This window comes from Epinephelus fuscoguttatus, linkage group LG19 (assembly GCF_011397635.1).
Source record: "Epinephelus fuscoguttatus linkage group LG19, E.fuscoguttatus.final_Chr_v1".
Lineage (NCBI taxonomy): Eukaryota > Metazoa > Chordata > Actinopteri > Perciformes > Serranidae > Epinephelus > Epinephelus fuscoguttatus.
This window is the reverse complement of record NC_064770.1, coordinates 19,993,231-20,013,596: the sequence shown is the minus strand read 5'-3', so window position 1 is coordinate 20,013,596 and position 20,366 is coordinate 19,993,231. Positions and strand designations below refer to the sequence as shown.

General features: G+C 43.8%; 1 protein-coding gene across 1 annotated transcript; it reads right to left on the bottom strand.

The window, feature by feature from the left end:
* Window positions 1–1,052: 1,052 nt before the first annotated feature.
* On the bottom strand, window positions 1,053–19,949 carry ppap2d (phosphatidic acid phosphatase type 2D). The gene is made up of 6 exons (XM_049561859.1): window positions 19,742–19,949; window positions 5,823–5,980; window positions 5,371–5,657; window positions 5,214–5,271; window positions 2,783–2,959; window positions 1,053–2,554 (listed from the first exon to the last, which is right to left on the bottom strand). Exons 1-6 carry the CDS (start codon window positions 19,947–19,949, stop codon window positions 2,450–2,452), a joined length of 993 nt encoding a protein of 330 aa, XP_049417816.1. The 3' UTR covers window positions 1,053–2,449.
* Window positions 19,950–20,366: the final 417 nt, after the last annotated feature.

Sequence of the window (20,366 nt, the reverse complement as noted above, 5' to 3'; positions counted from 1 at the left end):
TCTGAACATAACAGAATGTGCCTCTGCTTGTCGACCCCCATTCATTTCCATTAGGGCCAAGGGGTGAGCAAGGAGGACGCCAGTCACAGTGTAAACGAGATGTCATGTTTGACAGGGTGTGTAAGCTCAGCTCAGTGGAGCAGCCTGCCTCTCGCTCGGCTCAGTCACACACACCTAAACATGAGACAATAACAAGGAGTGCGGCAGGCACAGATAGACAAGAACCTGTCACACAAGCACGGGCATATACGTTGCTCAGGAATGAAACGCTGTCTCCTTAGTTACAGTATTATGAAACAAAACAGGCCAGAAAACCACAATCACATTCCTTCCCACCCTGACACCCCACGCCCATCACCCTCACTCTCCCATATCTGCCGCCCCATCTGTTCTGCCAACTGCTCTATTACTCCTTCCCTTCATTACTGGACCAGTTTTCCTGCTCGTCTGTCCGACCTTACCTCGGCGTTACACACAAACCCATTACTGAAACTCTCCCTTTTCTCTCTCCCTTATTTGCCCTCTCCGTCTGATCTGGGCCGCTTTTTATTCTCCCTCAGCCTGGAAGTGGATCGGAGAGAGAAGAAAAGAAATGAAAGAAAACTGCCTCAGACGCCCAAATCTGTATCTGGCTAAGCATCTCCATGGTAGCATGACCCTCTGAAACACCCCATCATGCTCCACTGCACTCAAAAAGGACTGAGAGCAGGGAAGGGGCAAAGCGAGGATGGGTGTGAAGGAGAGACGGGAAGAGAAAGAAACTAGCAGAGCACTGGAGTAGAAGCCTCCAAACCAAACAAGAGGTTAAATCACTTATCATTTCAGTGTTTACGTTTTGTTTCAGCGCAGATTTCCCTCACTTCTTCACACAGTCTAGTATCCTGTTTCTAAAAAAAATAATGGCTGTGAGCTGACCGACTTACTAAATAGCTTACTTTACCAACTCTGCTGCTTGTGAGTAGCCAGAGACAACCGAGACAGCATAAATATTGTGACGCTGACGTTAAGTGTGTCTGGTTTCATCTTGCTGACACAAAAAAATAATAGAGGAGTTAAAAACATTCAACATTCATTTTATTGGTTTGGTTTTTTGAGTACAGTGGTTATTCCTGCCTTTTTCTGGCATTCACAGACAAAATGGACAAATAACAATAACTGGGAACACAAAAAATATAGCTTTCTGATAATATCTGTGGCTCAGTCTAGTAGTTACAACAGATACAATAGTAACTCTCCGTACCTGATTGACACAAATACAAACACTTAATAAACATGTAAAAACTGTCCAAAAACTGGAACTAATACTTTTGAAATTCTGTGGTTTATAAAATGACAGCTATTTACATTCAATTTGAATAATTATCATTTCAAGAACAAAAAAAAAGTGTATAAGTCTGACATTAACAAAAATAAACACTGATTATTCAAACTTGTGATAAAATATATAATATTGATTATAATTAGAAGGTTCCATTATGTACGTTCAAGTGCTATTAATAAAGATGCGCAGGAGGGCCACTGGGGTCGCAGCCACGTCGGCCCTCCTGTCAGAGTGGCATAAATCAAGGTGCAGCTCAGAGATTGGAGTCCAGGGGGGCAAAAGGTCTACGGTTACAAAATTCAGTCAAACCTCCACCTCTGAGACACAGTCAAAGTGGTTAGTACAGAAAAGTAGTAGTTTTGGGGAAGGTCAGATTCCTCCCCGTCACCACCTCGGTTACACAAAAAGAGGGATAGCATTGTATTACAGCTCAAATACTGTTTTTTTTCTTTGCTTACATACAGGTTATTGTTTAGTCATAGTGATGCAGGGCAGTCTGATTAAAGCAGCGGCACATCAGAAGGTACAGATGGTTAGATGTTGACGCCACTGCTTGTTCCTTATTACTTGGCACAGAGCTGTCTTTACATCTGAGGTCTAATGGTCTCAGTTCACAGCTGCAGGGCGATGTTTTCCAAGCTGAGCAGAAGATCAAAAACAAAAAGGAGGCTGGCGTTCTCTCCACTCTCACCCAAGACCAAAGAGTGACCAGTTCTGCTCTGAAAGCTAACTAAACACACTGACCATAATGCCTCCATCACAGAAGAAAACTATCAACATTAGCAGCTTCTAAAAATCCTCTTGAAAAATAAAGATTTTTTTTTTTCATATATAAAAAAATATCTGTAATATTGCTATGCAGTTCTTTTCACTGGACGGGTTTGACTTACAGTCAAATGTGCTTCTTGTATTTCACATGTGTGAGTGTGAACATTAGATTGTGTGAATGTATCAGTATGCCCAGACGAGCAAGCGTGTGTTAGATTGTACTCTTTAATCGTATCCTTCTCTTAGAGTGATTCCCTTTATTAACGACCTCTTCTCTCCGCTCCTCCACTGTGCTGTCTCACGTTCTCCCTGTCTTTCTGCAGTCCATCTTCTGATTCCTGGGATGACTGCATGTGCCTGCTAACAGACAGTTTGCTGACTGGACAGTGGGCTCTCCAGGGACATGCTCGTGGGAGACAGGTCTGGACGGGCACAGGGCTTAAACATGGAGGAGATGTAGAAGGCCTGCAGGCGCAGACGCAAAAAAACATGTCAGGAAATATACACAGACCACACACACTGTCAATCACCCGCTGTTTATAAACACCACGAGAGATCAGAGTGAGGAAATTGAGGGAGAGAGCCTATTGTTTAAGCTAACTCGCTCAACAGAGAGCAGGGGGAAACAAATCCCGTGAAGACAGAGATAACTGTTATTCAAGACTATTTAGACAACAGGGATTTTCAACATACCACCCAGTATGCAGTGAGCCCTCCTTGTATAAAGCCCGTGAGGACGTCAGTGGGGTGGTGACGGTAGTCAGAGATGCGGCTCAGGCCGGTGTAGATGGCGATCATCACTAAGAGGAACTGTATTAGTGGGCGCAACAGTCGAGCTCCTCGCCACGACAACCGCGCCTGCAGGTAGAACTGCAAGAAACATAGATATTGTTATTTTATCACTACTGACTATATAATTACCACATTAAAGTGAATACATGCACGTGGGGGCTTGTGTATTAAAGGGAGAGTTCACCCAAAAATCAAAAATGCATATTTTTCCTCTAACCTGTAGTGCTATTTATCAGTCATGATTGTTTTGGTTGCAGAGCGTTGGAGATACTGGCCATAAAGGTATCGGCCTTCTCTTGGATATAATGGAACTAGATGGCACTCGGCTTGTGGTGCTCAAAGCGCCAAAAAAAAAAAAAAAAATCTCAACAGCAATGCCTCTTTTCAGAAATCATGACCTGCTTACTCAAGATAATCCATAGACTTTGTTGTGAGCAGTTTAATGTAGGAACTATTTTCTACACGCAGAGAGAAGTGTGCATCGACTGCTAGCACACTCAGCTAGCAAACATCACAGCTCTTCTGAAGAGGACGCCATTACATCTTGTGCATGAGCCTAATATCCATGAGTAGATGCACACTTCCTTCCACAACAAGGCTTGCGGATTGGCGCTTTGAGCACCACAAGCCGAGTGCCAACTAGTTCCATTATATTCAATAGAAGGCTGACATCTCTATGACAACTCACACCAAAACAGTCTACATTATAAATAGCACGACAGGTAAGAGGGAAAATATGTTTTGATTTGGACCTTAACTGTCCCTTTGATGTATGCCCCACTATCATAAACTGATAACTACCTCATATAATTCAAGTTCTCTAAACACAGGCAGAGACCTTAAAGTGAAACATGGACCTCCACTCAGTCTGCTTCCCACAGGGGAAAGAGAAGCCTGGCACGAGTCCATTAACACTATCTAAACCCTATTTCCTCCTTTTGTTCATCCTCATCTCCTGCCTCGGCGCTGCAGTGCAGAATGGATGTTTGTGTCGGTGAAAATGGGGTCACAGCAAGCGCGATGCAGATGCGGTGCTAGCTTCATTATGAGGAGGCTGGAGGTCTGTCTGGACCCATCGACCACTTGGGAGCACGTGGCCTACATTCCCACGGTGAGGCCGACCCTCACCGGGTGCTCTCTCTCCCTCTCCTATCCCAGCTGAGAGCAGGTGTCACAGTTCCTGCTTTAAACACTAGCAGCTGGCCTCGGTCCGGGTGGCGTGTAGCTACAGGTTTGACACACTCTCTCCAGGTTGTCTGCAGTCTGCTGAAACACTAGCTAGCAGCAAACTTGCATGCAAGGCTGTGAGTCTGTGCCTGCAGTGTGTGTGTGTGGAAGATATGAAGAGGAGAAAAAACAACGGGAACAAACACTGAGGCCCTTGTTTTTCTCAAACCACTTCTTCCCTTCAGCACTTTAGCCTTTTATTCCTCTTATTCAGTCTCCCCCTACTCATCCTTGTTTGTCTCTGTCTGGTAAGAGAGGAGCTGCTTTTTATTTGGACTTCTATAGTGTGCAAGTGCTCTTTGAATTTTGCACAGCAACGTCCTCATTTCATTTTGTTCATCACAGCTATACACTATATTTATAAGTTAACTAGAAGTGTAATTTAAGGGTTAATGAGGGGTAATACAGGAGGAATGTGGACATTTTATGGTTAATAATGTGCTTTTGTCTCCCTCTAACTGTCATTTCTCTCCCTCAGTGCACCCATGACTGCTGGGCAGTGCAGTGTGAGAGAAAGATGAAGAGATGGGGGGGTTGAGAGGGTGTCTCCTGCTGAAAGAAGCCTGTCGATCTCTCAGCAGGCATATTCAGCCCTCCACCCCCTCCTCTAAATGAGACCCACAACAAGGCCTCCTCTGTCTGCATAGCCTCTTCATCTATTCATGTTCCCCGTGGAAAAACATTCTCCCTCATTCTCTTACTCACCCCCGCCCCCCCACCCCCCTCTCCCTCCCCTCCTCCCTGTCTCTCTGTCTCACCAGCTCTTTCAGCTTGGAGCAGGATGCCTTTAGAGAATTGCTGCTCTCAAAGATCTCCTCCCTCACGATCAGGAAGTGTGAATATATTTAACGGCACATGTGCTGGTGTTGGTTTGCGCATGTTTAATTAGCTTATCTAGCTAATAGTTGCACACAGTGTTCTTGGCCTCTGGTGAATGGTGTTTTCTCAAATAACTGAAATGAAATTGAGAGTTGTTATATTCCCCCAGCGCTGTAAACACAGCACTGAATACTGTAATTATACAACACAAACTCAGGTGAATATGAAGGTCACATTCCAGATGTGTTCGTGTGTGTGTGTGTATTCAAAAGAAAATGTGACTTACTGCCAAGTAGAGCATGGTGTACATTGCGAAGGAAGCATGGCCGGAAAAAAAAGACTTCCTGAAAGAAAAGATCAATATAACATGCCGCAGGTTACACATTAGCTGTGTGACGCCACCCTTGGTAAACAAAACATATAATTTCAGAGCTGAAACACACCTCGCTTCCTCCACCATCTTCTGATCAGACCGCTTGCAGTCCACCTGGGGCACGTAGCTGCCCGGAGTGCAGTTGATGGACGCGTAGGTGATGTTGCAGACAGACAGGAAGTTGGGTCGCAGGCGTCCCACGCTTAGCTTGGCCATGTTGGTGAGAGACTGACCCACACAGCAACCAAATAGGAAGCTTCCTAGCTCCTTGTACAGGCAGGACACATAGCAGTTTCGGATAAACGCCCGCGAGTGTACACCTCGGAAACGCACCCGGTAGCACTCACCTAGCGCAATCTGAGAAGGAAACAAGACAAGAGAAACAGGTTAACATAAGTCATACAGTACGGCTGCACAAATACCTGAACAGTGAAAGTATATTTGTTTTAGTTTTAAAACAAACACACGCTCCATTACATCAAAGTGACTTTAACAGTGCCAGAACAGCTATTCCTGTCTTACCGTTAGGCCAGTGATGACAATACCACCACCGATAAGCAGGCTGTCAGGGATGGCCTCTTTCTTCTTGAAGGGGTAGGTGATGCTGGAGTCTCCGCAGAAGAAGCCTCGCCTGTACGGAGTCACTGCCTTCAATTCACATGCGAAGAAGGGGATGGAGGCTGATGAGATGTGGGGGAGATAAAGGGAAGGGGAGGCGGACAAAACAAAAGATGGCTTGATGAGTATCTGTGAGCATGTGGTCTGCGCAGTAACGGTCGCAGAGAGCGCGAGATGCAGAGATACAGTCGGCTAACATGAAGGGGGCCTTCTCATGTCTGACAGGAGCATGAAGGGAGCAGCTTTAAAGAACATCAGTCATCTGGTGACATGGTTTCGGGGGGGATGAAGCATTCCACACATAGCTGCTTCCATCAGAGGAGCGGGGAGAAGAAAGGATGACAGATACAGAAAGACAGACAGATGAGGAGATGGGCATGACAGTGGGGAATTAAGATGAGGAAGGAGGAAGAAGATATTAGAGGGTGTGTTACAAAAAAAAAAACTTCAGTGTGCCAAAGAGGACAATAAACCCTCTGTAGGAAGAGCAAAGTATTTTTCACAATGGTGCTTTGTTCTGGTGGAACATGATGACTTTTACTAATCTATCTAATTGTCCTAAATACAGTGTGTGTTCACTACGTTTCCTGGTTGGTCACTAATTATAAGACGTGTCAGGTGAAAGTGGGTCAAGGTCTGGCACTCTTAAGCAAACAAACCACACAGCCGGATGGGGAAAGTCCATTGAGAAAAAGTTGTGCAACGTTTTATTGATGACAAAAAGCCAGACAGTTTGTTCATATCCCCAGAAACAGGAGCTGAGCCGCACAGCTTTCGTTCTGTGCTGTACTTCAAACTAATAACCAATAGCCCTGTGAAAGACTGCTCCAGTTCTCTGTCCCATATCCCATGTCCCCTTGTCACCCCATGGAATGCAGCGAGAACATGGGACTAATCATTAACCTCTGTGCCTCTTCCTGTCATCCCAGGCCTGCTGGTTGGCTGGAACGCACCCAGGCCAAAACACAGCTCCTGCCAGGGAATCTCTCAGACTACGTGACTGTGTAGTGCACAGGATACACATTCAGAATCAGGCCAAAAGGAACAACACACACTCAAACGCACAAACAATGGCATGCAAACATGTCCTGAAGCATGATAAATTGACAATTATTAACTGACAAAGGGCAGGGAATGAATACCTGACCTGCTGTGCCAACTCTCAAGATTCGTCCACATCGGTTTTGTTTTAGTGTTTTATTATTCTGTGTGTTTGCTATCACAACCATACGGTCACACTGCTCATTCAGCCTGCCTTCAATGAACTGATAAAGGATAACAAGGAAATAATTTATAGGTCTGAGGCTATCAGCACAGAAAACACGACATGAGGAGGCAACTCTTAACTGCTGTGTGACTATAGCCGATTTAAAACGTTATGCTGTAGCCAAAACTGTGTGTTAGTGACCTCTGTAGTCAAAGTCATGCTGCCCTGAAAGAAAGACAAAACACAGATAAAAGCCAGCCCACTTCCACTTAATTTAAGGGCAGCCTTTGTCAGAAAGTGAGGGAGGGAAACATGTTGCAAGCAGATAGCAGCGGCCATGATGCCAACAAAGAGAGACAGATAGGAAACACCTCTCATCTGACCCTGATCTCTTGCTCATCTCATTCAGACGCCACGTCGACACGCTTCTCCTCACACTCACCACCATACTGCATAAAGGTACCTTACGCAACACACACATGCGCATACAGGTCACATACATGAGTTGTAGTTATAGACAAAATACTTAATCATAATGGATCTTTTTATCATTTATTTTTAAGTTCTGGTGTTGTCTGATCAGAATTCCTGCTTTTCTAAAAATAGTCAGTTGAATCTTGTGAAACCATGTGGTTATCACTTTTATCACTGTTTAGTTTTATTTAAGAAGTGTGCAGATTAATAAATACACATGGTATACAAATCCCATAATTAGCCGAAATGCTTTTATCCCTTGGCCAAGATGTTACACAAGGCTACCTAAAATACAACAAAACACAAAGGGAAATTATCTAATGCAAACCATTGAAATTATCCTGCTATTAGTTCTGTAGTCAAATATATTTTAAGACTCTAATAATGTGTAATGTGTGTAATTTTGTGGACACTGTTGCCACAATAGTTAGTAACGGTGTTGTATAAATTACATTTTACCTAAAGGCCTTCTAAAGGGAAAACTATTTTTCAACCTGGACCCTTTTTTGCCATGATTTTGTATCCAATTGACTAATGGAGACAACTAATTTTCAAACTGGCCCAGTGTGTTTGCCACTGTTGGGCTCGAATTGTTATTAGAAGTGTCTGATAACATTACGTTAAGGACCATACAGAAAACGCTTTTATTGTTTGTTACTTCTCCTTTAGCGAAACGTGGTTACAAACACTAACAAACAGATCAGGTCAATGAAAGGTAAGATAAGAACATTTAATTTCTCTGTAAGGTCCTTTCCATAACACTGTCAGACCATTATAGTAACAATATGAGCCTGACAGTGGCAAAAACGTGCATTTTTAGTGGATGTAAATAGATGGTGCCAAATGCCCCAAGTGGTTGCACTGCAGCCTGCTTCCCTGCTGTCAGCTACAGTGCTTTCATTCAATTTCAAATAACAGTCTCCATTAGTCACTTAGACACAAACATGAGAAAATAGGACCCAGGTTAATAAATACCGAAGTTTCCCTTTAATGTCAGACTGCACGTTTTTAGGAACAGTCATGTTACAGAAAACTTCCTCCTTGAGGTAATCTGATAAGTCAATATTAGCTTAGATTGTTGGAGTATTAGATAAATACTTAAGGAAATTTTTTTCTTGTCTATTTAACAATGAATTTCCTGTATAAAGGTTTCCTGGTATTTTTCTGCCACCTGCATAAAAATGCACACTCATCCTGTAATCTCCTAATCATAATCCTTTTATCAGTGTGTATCATACCTTGGTGGAGACCTGCAGAGGTGTGGTCTGGTTCATCTCTGGTTCAGACTGAGTGGGTGTAGATTTTTTTTATTTGGCGATAATGCAATACACTTTTCAATGTGTTAATGTGTACACGTGTTGCTTAATATGTGAGTATATGAGAACAGGAGAAAAGAATGATTGTGCTGCAGGTGAGCATGATGATGCCAAAATAATCAGAATGCATTGTTATGACTATTGTAGTTTAGGTGACTGTCAAATCAGGGACCTGGGTCTGGAGGTGAGTACACTTGACCACAAAGTCCAGTTCATTTGATTAGTGTGAACACGCTGTATGCCGGTCCATGCTTGGGTCCACTTAAAAAGGTATTCAAAAAAGTAGGGTACTGTTTGCATCAGGTGTGAAAACCAACTGGCCCAAAACATGTAAGTGGACTGCTATTTATCGCATTTAGCTGCTGGCGAGTTGCAAACACATTTCTCAACGCCTCCGCTCTGTTTCAAAACCCGCATATGTGCACAGCACATGCCTATCTCATCTTCTGAACTTCATGGCCATGGGTGATAAAGAAGGAGGGCAGGTGAGAAAGTCATTCTTTTTTTTTTTTTTTTTTTTTATGTAATGGACAGGACAGTTAAGTGTGAAAGGGGGAGAGAGAGAGGCGATGACATGCAGCAAAGGGCCACAGGCTGGACTCGAACCCGGGCTGCTGCGGCAACAGCCTTGTACATGGGGCGCCTGCTCTACCACTAAGCCACCGACGCCCTGGGAAGGTCATTCTTGAAATTGTCTCCTAAAAATAAACCATAGAACGCATGATACGAAGGTCGATTCCATTGAAATCCTGCAATTGGCGCTTACTACATTGTGACACGTAGATAATGACACAAGTAAACTCGGGTCTGTATCAATATTTCTAATGTAAAGGTTGAGCAGTATAAATCAATCGTACCTAATATGAAAACCTTATTAATGACACGTCAACCTTTGATTGGGGGTTGACGATTTGAATTTACTGACCATGCAATCACAAGTACTTCAAAGGATACAATAAGTAAAGCAGCTTTTTTATGCCCAAATGTGGACAACGCAGGTTTTACACATGGGGTGTTCTTTGTGTGCTCAAATGTTTCAACATAAAGTACAGCGTTTTACATTTATTCTGCCATAAATGAGCTACTTCAGATGTAAAGAGGTCAACTTTGTGGCAAATATTGCTTTCCATACAATCCATTAACAGGCTTTCTCTGCGTCCTCATCACATTCCACAATATGGACAGTCCTCTCTCAATAATCAATATTTTTGCTGCACTGGCGGAGAGGTAATGGACAGATCCTCCATTAAGGCCACTCTGTGGTTTCAGAAGAAACAAGGACTTTTAAGGGATCATTTTCAATACATATGGAGGCCTAATGGGAACCTGAAGTGCTGAGCCAGATAGCAGCATATTTTATGACCTGCCAGAGCTGATGGCTGTTGTTCTCCCCAGTTTTTGCATGAAGTCCATGGACACAGTCTGCACTAATGGCCATGCACCAAAGATCACTCCAATGTGGCAAAGCTGCTCGCTAAGCTTCTCAATAAAATAAATTTACTTCAACCTGAGTTGGGCCACAAATCCTCAGTTCTGTACAATACATAAAAACAGAGTGCTAGAAACCATATGCTAAGCTATTCAGTATTTGCACAGTCTTATACAAATTACAAGCTCCTGTGTCACAGTCAACCTCTGTGCTTCACAACTACTTTAAAACTGTTTTCACAACAAGACACGAAAACACTCCAGAGACCCTCACATCATCTGTCAGGCAGCTGTGAGCAAATCTCTGCACCTGGCCAAGACATGCTCAAAAAGAGAGCCAGGCCAGGAAGGCCTGCGAGGGGACCCAAAAGGAGTTGGAGGAGCGGGTCGGCTCACACAGCCAGGCCAAAATGTGCTGCTCGCTGGGCCTGACACTCAAAGCAGGAATGCTTTCAAATAGTCAAAAGGGACAGAAAGAAAGAAAGGAGGGAGGGAGGGAGGGGAAGAGGAGGAATGAGAGCAGAGGGGATATGTGCCTCACTCTGAGAAACTCTTCTGGTTCTAATTTACACATCTATGACCACAGCCCAGAATGAGCTCACTGTGAGAGAACAACAACAACCAAAAGCAAGAAATAAAAAAAAAACCTATGGAGAAAGTGATTAAAGACAGAGTAGGGGGAAAAAAGAAAAAATAGGGCAGATGATGGTTATTTATTGACATGCTTTACGGTTGTACTGCTAAACATCTGCTGATCGATACAGCATCAAACTAAAAACTAGGCTAAAAAACATGGCCAGGAGGCTAGAAAATTGACAAATGGGGGTGAGGGCAATAATACTGGGGTGAGAGAAAACTGGAGAGACAGAGCCAAGAGAGATGCGGTGAGGGTTTCTCTACAGAAAACAGCAGACGGAGGCGATTAGTGGTGGTTCTGGAATGTGAGGGTCAGAGATCTGGGCTCTGCTGGGACCCGCTCTGTAAACACGACCCCACGTCAACCAGCAGAATATCCCCAACACACATACGGACTTAACTACACTCACACACACATAAAAACCACACTGGGATGCAAACAAACCAAACCCAAAGCCACATAAACTAACACACAACCAAACAAACCGCCAAAAAACCCACCAGCACCTTGACAAAAACCTAATCAACCAAACAAACCATGCAAGAGCCAAACAAGCCTTAAAAACATGGACTGAGGCAAACAGCCTCACAAAACCAAATGAGCTGCTGTGGATGCTGCTGGTTGTCTGACAAACAGCCTGGGCATCCTCATAGATTAGCATGACACTTAGCCTAAAGCTATATCTAATGACCATCTGCTTCACCACACTCAATAATGTTTGACTGTGCAGGCCTCGTTCTACATTTGCCCTTTGATACGAGGACAGACGATTGGTGACCTGTCAACACAGGTCCATTTGGCCTGCAGTGTAGGACGAGGCTGAGCCTGGGCTGTGGCCCAGCTTGCTGCTACAGCTCCCTTCAGGGGTGGTCCACCCTCGCTGGGCCCCTCACCAGCTTGCATGTGCCAATGTTTCCCAGCAAAATTTTAAGCTGCTTGTTTACCTTCAAGTCAACCTTGCAAAAAATAGTAAGCTGGTGAACTGAACCCTGAAGTGTCGTAATTTGAATCTTTGGGAGCATGATAATCCCTGGTAACGACATTACAAGGAGCAGCGTGACGGCCTGCCTAACACGCTCATAAATAGCAGTTTCCAGTTGGGCTGGGTGGGCTCGTACAATTATTTGTGCAATAATGACTTTAACTGCACAAAGCTGTCTGCGTGCGCTCGCCTTGATCTGTTCTTTCATCTAATCACTATTCAGTTTGAGTCAGGTACTCTGAGGGTAAAGCCCGGTCTTTTTTGTTTTACCTGATATAAAAAAGTCTTTGTTTGAAGAGGCAGACAGGAAGAGACTGTAGCTATACACCATCACACAGGCTCAAGCACACAAAAGAACACAGAGACTGTTGTACTGCTGGGCAGGTAACACTTAAACAGGAGGTGAAGTCATCTGCACTAAGGCTGTGATTATGATTGGCAACCATAAACTGCCACAAACCCAATTAAATGCTGTGCATGTATGTTAGTTTCCTACAAGGTGGTTCTTCCTGTTCATCCATGGTGGCCCAATCAAGGTAGTGGAGAGGTGGAATAAGGGTGTGTGTGGTGGCCCCCTGCACTGACACACACCCATGTCTTTTTCCAGTAATTGGCTGGATTGTTCTGAGAGACTCGTCTGTTTTGTCTGCCCTGATGGTGGCACAAAGGAAAAATCAGCGAGGAACAAAGAGGGATTGAGGAGCCACAGCAGTCTTGGATCTTTTGTTAACCATCTGCTATCATCAGCATCTCCTGCCGCTGGACTCCACACAGCCTCTTTAAGTAAATACCTACTTCTTAATTTACCATGGCACATTATCCCAAGGCCCTGAAAGAAACAGCGAGATGGCTGAAAGCACATCACTAGCTGACAATGCTGATATTTATGAAGCTTTTGATGTGTGAGATCAAACATGAAAGTGCACGTAAACTAAAATACAATGTTTCTTGTGAGCAAGGTGGTTCTGACTGTCTTTATATTGCTTTAACTTCCACCAGCGCACCAGGAGAGCTCCTGCTTGCCCCCTTTTCTCTGTTACTGTTTCAGCTGGCCGGTGGAGACATGCTTCCCACAGCTGCTTCTGTTCTCTCCACACTTCACTGACCTGCTTCCTGGAGCCCTGCTTTGGAGTTCAGGGCAAGAGTGGTGAGGCCTGAAGTGGGCTGTGTGTCTGCCTGTCTGATTCAGCAGGAACATAAAGGACCCGCCGCTCTGGTATGTACCTTGGAAACTTTAAAGGAGCTCTCTGGTGGTTTTTGCGGTGAGAAGGTAAGGGCGTGCGCAGAGAGCTGATGGCTGGCAGTCTGCAATGTGAGAGCGACACGGGGTTGTGGTTGAGACTGCCGGGGAGGTATTTGGCACAGAGCAGCCTCATTGCTGTGGTGCTGTATGTATGGCAAGAGTTGAGGGCTGCAGGGCTGTTTTGCCGGTGTGTTTTGGATAACAGGGGAACATGCTGTTGGAACGACTTCAGAGCGACGCCTGAGAGGATGAAGGGAAGGAAGGCTCTGGCAGGTGAGATGTGACACAATGATAAAATGGTCCTGATGATGGGTAACCATGCCATGGCGCCAAGGGGGGCTGTCTAAGTCTCCTTATGGGGGGACAGACAGAGAAAGACAAGTCATTAATTCTGAAAGACGCAAAGGCGGGGCAACAGGCTGTACTCAGATACAGGTAGATACTTCGATGGTAAGCCTCTCCAAACCCATTGCAGCTAATGAGCACTGAGGTTTAGAATACTATACACATCTTTGTTCACTCATTAGGGCTAATACCTATGGACCACCCTGGGCACTTATGGAACTGTCATCGAGGAGGAAATTGCAGCTGCCTCATTAAAAGTACATTTGAAGCTATTTACAATCCAAACTGTCTATCCTTCTCAGTGCTACTTCCTCACTAAGACATAAACAGACAGCTGTAGATAAGATCCCTCAGGCGCCCCTGGTTCTGACCTCTGACCCCTACTGTAGATCCTCAACTCCCTCCACGCCTTACTCTGCTCTCCAACCCTGAGGCTGTTCACTCATTCAGGCTCTCACTTGCCCCTCAGCCCTTAGGCACCTGAGACATTTCCAAGGCCTCAGCCGTCTCTGGTGTGCTAATGGGTGAAGGAAGACGTATTGGCAGCAAAGTACATGTGCCCATATAGTCTGTCTGAGGAGTCTAAGGAAGGGTGCAGCTAATGGATTCCTGAACCTCTGCAGTGCTGTCAAATGGGAAGAAGATGCATTACACTAACGAGAGAGAGAGTAAGCGAAATCACTTCTTCCACTGACTAATGATTTGACTGAGCCATTTTTAATGGCTCTCCATCTGTCAGCCGCAGAGTGACGCCAGTGTGTTCCATAACTTTCCGAGCACATTTGATCAGGGCCTGAAACACGCTGCAAAACAGGACCGGCAAATTTGTCAACAAACAGCACGCACATGGCAGCTATAGTAGGGTGTCCACATTAGCAGCCACAATGACGCATAAATGCCCACACCCACACTTTTACACACAGGCACACACACACATAAATACACACACACATAGGAGACAATTTAATATTCCTGGCCCTACACACACACCGACATGCTGTGACGTGTTGGCTTCTCGCTGTCTCACTCACTTGGCAGCTTTCTCTGCCAAAAGAACAGCACCAGGAATCCTCTAACATAAACCCGCCGCCCGCCCAAAACACACATGCAGACGTAAAACACACACATTCAAACACCTCGGTCGCTACAATGCTGGAACACCTTCAGTCTTAAAATAGAGTTTGGCTGAAGAAACGAGGGGGAAAATGTAAAGGGGGCTAAAGGAGCGATAAGCTGGAGGGAGGGAGAACTTTTAGAACTCAGATCATTGAGGTAGATACCGGCCCTCTCGTCCTGGCATGCTGCTTCACGTCTAGAACAAAAACACACACTCGCACACAACAGTAATCAACTGATTCCAACTTTCTTTTTCAACAGTATCCAAAAACTACTTCTGTTTTTACAGAATGAAATCACTTTCTGTTTTACACAGACAAATCTATGCCATTTTAAGTGTGGAAGAATGTCTTTCTTTTGTATTTTAACCCCAGCCTAATTTTATGCATATGTCAAGTATAATACAATTTCACAATTAACCTCTTCAAGGAGGTCAAGCCTTGTGGCAAGCATAATGTTCCTCTAAGCCGTATGAGCTAATACTGGGTTTCCAAGTGCCATTTCCAATCATCCCCCAATTACTCTTAAGAGCGGCAATAACTGGCTTTATTAGGGTGATGACAGGGTGAGGACCACCTGTGCAGAAGGGACGCAGCAATGCGGGCTGGGAGGCCTGTTCCTGCATGCTCTGCAGATATGACAAACACCCGACACCTCCTGACCTCTGGGTGGCTGGACGCTCGGTCTCAGATGCAGCCACAGGGCGCAGATTCTGTCAGCTCTGTCCCGGTCAAACCCCTGCTGTCCCACCAGGAATGCATGCACGCACTTATATGCACAAGCAAACACTTGCATTCTGTGGCTTATGCTAAATGTACTGACACTGAGCTGAACCAGAACAATCCATCTCTGGGCATCATCCATCATGAGCATGTCAGAACAGCGCCATAAACAACACTGCCTTATTACCGGAGTACAACAGTGTTAGGCAAGTCCGGTGATGAGTAAGAGTGTGAGCAGGTAACCTGAGTCAAAGCCTCGGTGAACGTGCTCGATATCGCAGGATTACACAGACACAATAAAGTTTATTCATAAAGCCACATTATACTGACTTTATGGCGCCACTTTAAACGTGAAGTAAATACTGCAACACATGAGGAGACTGAAAACCTCAGATCACTGAGGAATCCCTCTTCAGCTGATAGCATAATGAGGATAGGATGCTTCGGGGTAAATTCCACAGTTACAGTAGAGAATGAGCCCCTTTAACAGGGTGAATAATGCCTGCAGGTCAGCCGTCTCAAAGAATCTGATGAGGGCATTTTAAGGGAAAATTGGGTTAGTCAGAGATAACAGGGTTTAGCTTAATGAAGGGCCCAATTCATCTCCGCTAAGTGATGGCATTCACAGCCGAATGCCCGCAGATGAGTCAAGGTCAGGCTTCTGCTGATAGCTGTCATGATGGTTAACAGTGCAGACAGGCAGGACGGAGTCAGACAGCCGGGAATCTGTAAGTAATCTTCTAGTTTATGAGAACTGTAAGAAAGAGTGTAACAATAAGTTGTATTGTACTATATCGTTATTTCAGTAAGCGTAGTGTCGTAACCACTTCACAGGAAGTGTTGCAGCTACTGATCTGAGATGATGAGTCATTTTTTGTCAGCCCATCTGATGTCTAACTTTGCTTGTTAAAACTTTAAAGCACTTTTTTTTTTTATTTATCTCAACCTCTCAGACCTTATCATTTTCTAATGTTGAAAATCAGAAATTGGCTTAGTATGTGCAAAACACCCTAACCCATTACTTCACTACACCTAAAATAAAGAACAAACCAACTGGTTCACAACATGTTGGTGGATATGTATGGATAGAGAGTCAAACCACACACATATTTTTGGGGAAAAATGTGAGTTACAATGAAAGAAGTTCTGGGATTTGCAAAGTTATGTACCTCAGACATATAAATTGTGTCATTGATAATGATAGATACTTAACCAAGATATTATTGACCACAAGCAAGAGGGCAATATCATTGAATTAGTACAAGACTGAACCTGCTACTGCAGATCAATGGTTATACATTTACAAGAAAGATTTATACTATGGCAAAATTGACCTATCTGCTTTAAGTGAGAGAAGTGTTTTTGTTGTCTTCCTCAATAATGGACACTTGTAACCATGACTGTTTTCTGTTTTTCACCTCTTTTTGTTTGTGTTCTCTTTCTCTATCTTTCCGATTATGAAAAAAGTCATAACTTAATGATACATCTAGATGTACTCACAAACTACAATTTAATAAACATCAAAGTTACAAAAGAAGAAGAATCATGAATTTAAAGTGGAAAAAAATCAGCCCATTAAACCAAACCAAACTTCTGCACTTGTCTCATCCACTGCAAGAAGGTGACCTCCTTTAACTTTAGAAATACACATTTGGTCACAAGACTAAGTGACTCTCTAAATCCTCTCAGCTGTGAGGCTCAGTGACTCAGTCAGTGTTGTAATCTAGTCAGAGAGGGGATAAGAGGGGTCGAGGCACGCAATTTTGTGAGAAAGCAAAGTGGCGTGCCCAGTGTGCGTCTTAAGGAGGAGAACTGAGAGAGGTCATTTCCTCCATTGTGCTGACTGATGGTGAGTTGCTTGCCACTTCCTACACGCAAAATAAAGCTACTGAGGAGTGTGTGGAGGGAACAGCTAATAGCATACCTGCAGGGGTTAAGAATAACACGGCAACGAAAGTAACTGCCTCACACTGTTGTTTTTCCGCCAGCTTACTTCCTATGCTTTAACTGCCAACGAGGCTGAGACCTGTCAGTCTGCCTGGACAGGTTCCGCCTCTCTCGTGTTTGTTGCCGGTCCGAATAACCACACACACACACGCAACACTGATGCTCGTTCCCTATCGTAGTCATGTGAGATGACGACATGAAACTGATGAAATTATTCAATCTCACTCTTGAATGAATATCACAGTCAAGTACAGCAGGTAGATCCGGCAGAGGTTCACCAGACTTCAGATGCTAGACTGAACCGAACACATGAATCAGTTCTTCCAAGCACAACATGAACAGTACACCATTAAAAACTGCCTATGTTTATGTTAATAACACAATTTAACTGCTAAAAAAATGTTTATGTTGGTCTTCCCACATTTATGCGACTAAAGGATTTGGAGACTTTTTCTGCCAGTGAAAAGTTCAGTCTTACCTTTACAGTGATTTATTAACTATACTGGCACAACGAGGGTGATTGTGACCATATTAAGCGTCAATTCATACACCTGTGTTAATCCTATAGTGACGATTATGCTGCTCTGTGATGAATCAAAACACGACTTGACCAAATCTTATCACACAGATGTCTCTGTTATTATATGTCTTCAAATGATGGATAGTGATTACTGTGATTAATCTGGCCATTTTTATCATCAATGATGTTTACCACAAGTGGGACCAAGTCCTAGGTAAGTTTCAAGTCTTCGCCATCAAGTCCCAAATCACATCCTGAGTCCTAAACTTTGAGTTTTGAGTCCTAAATAAGTCATAATTTTTCTTTTCCACAAATGTGATGCCATTTTCAAAACAGACAAATAATATAAGACATTTAGAAAAAGCATGAATGCTTTGTTAAAAACAAGTTTGTTGGACATAAATGCGTATCTGTCTGTAATTTTTGATGTTTTACATACTGCAATTTGTTTCTTATTGACCACTCTGTAGTTTTTATATGGGAACAAAAATAGTTGGTGTTATATATCAAGCTGGCGCTCAGTAACGTAAGCTCATCATGGTTCTCTCTTGCAACTTGACTGGAAGGTGTGAGATTGGTGTCAACTTGCTACGAGTGAAAAGCGTTATTTTAGTTGATTCAGGGAAATGAATTGCGGAACTCTTTTTTAAATAGCGTACTTTGTAAGCTTAGGGGAAGGTATCAAGTGGTTTGAAGTCAAAATGGTTAAGTCAATTTAAAGTCATGAGTCCAACTTTAGTTGCAGGCCTTTTTTGATTTTGTCAAGTCAGGTCTAAAGTCATCAAATTTGTGACGTGAGTCTGTCTTCTGTCCACGTCATGTGCCTCAAGTCTACACCTCTGTTGTTTACTGTTTACCAAGTATAAAAAACATCAGCAAGCCTGTTCTATAACTTAAAAATCTTTGCTTTGTGATTTCTGGTTACACAAAATAGGCAAAAAGTCATCATACTGTGTTAGAAAGTCTGGTCTTTAGTTTAAACGTGGAAAATAACATGTTAAAAAAAATGATTGATGGATTACTTAATGATAATACACTCATGCCATGTCACAATTAGCTTTTCAAATCCACTGACAGGTGGAACGCATTCGTTGCTGTAATAGAGAAATTCCTTTTAACCACTCCTTTATTATGGTCATGGCCTCTGAGTTGTTGTCAACATGTCGTTACTGATGTTTCTAATTCTCCCAGTAAAAACTGATGGTACATTTTGTTTAATAATAAGCCTGCGCAGCCCCTCAGCTGAACACTGTAAAGGACTTGAAGCTGACATCCAGTAATACTGCAGGGAGAGAGGCTAAACAGCTCGGTCAACAGAGGTAATTTTCGGCACGAGAACGCGCGCATGTTTTTATCCCGATTCCCACGTTCTTCTCCCGGGAACTTCGGAAGTTACCATGGGAACTGATGAATTCCCGGGACAACTCTGCTCCTGCCAGCTGAGCCCCCACCTCCCTCCCTCCCTCCTTCCCTCCTGCCCCCACGTGCACCGAGGGGAACGAGCTGAAACTTCTCAGCCCGTTTGAACAGTTTCCATTTGACTTCTGGAAAAATGCTTTGCAGCTTCGTTAACTCCAACAAATCCCCGTGCTGTGTGTTTTTCAACTCTGCTCAACCTCCTTATAACCTCTAAAGAGTTAATATGATCTGCTAAGGTGGTGTTGACACATGCTGCAATCAACACACATGCTGACATAAGTGTGTGGCGCCTTTACAGATATAAAAAGTGAATTATTGTGAATTTAAAGCTTTAAAATGACTTATAAAGTGGTCTTGTGTGCATTTTTAGAAGAGTTACGGTAGTTTAACTGCTGTTATTTAGTGATAACACAAAAAAAGCTCGCCTTAAGTCAAAATATTGATTTAAAAGATGTAAATATTCTCACCGACACAAAGACAAATTACATCCAAACCGACGAGCATCTTCCTCTTGGTGCAAAATGATTTCTCCTCCTCAGGTTGGCTGAGGAAATGCCTCCCACCTCCATTCTCCTTCCCGTCCCCGACTCCTCCGCTGTCAGATAACCGCAGCTGGAGCTCCGCGTCCCGGGGCAGCGTGTTGCCGTGGGTACCGGTGGAGATAAACTTCTGCATGTCTCTACCTAAAGAAGTCCAAGACAACTTGTTAAACAGAGTATCTGAGGTGAGTCTGTGTTGTCGTAGGTGGCTGCTGAATGATTTTTTTAATTCCCAAATTTCTCAGTCCGTCCGTCGTCGGTGCAACAAATCCATGTCAACGGAAGTTTGACAGCAGCCGCAGACCCTGGTTAACCGACCGACCGACCGCTGGGTGAGGTGAAGTTAAAGGTTTGGCATTAACAAGCAAAAACATAGAAAGATGGAGGCTACTTGGAAATCAGATGGAAAGCAAACATCCGACTAAACTTCAGCTCAGTTACACCTCAACTTCTTCTGAGAGGGAGCGTGTTGTACTCTCTGCCCTCAAAACGTCCCGAACAAGACCAGTGTTCACGTTTATGTCAAACAAGACGAATGAGAAACTCAATGTTG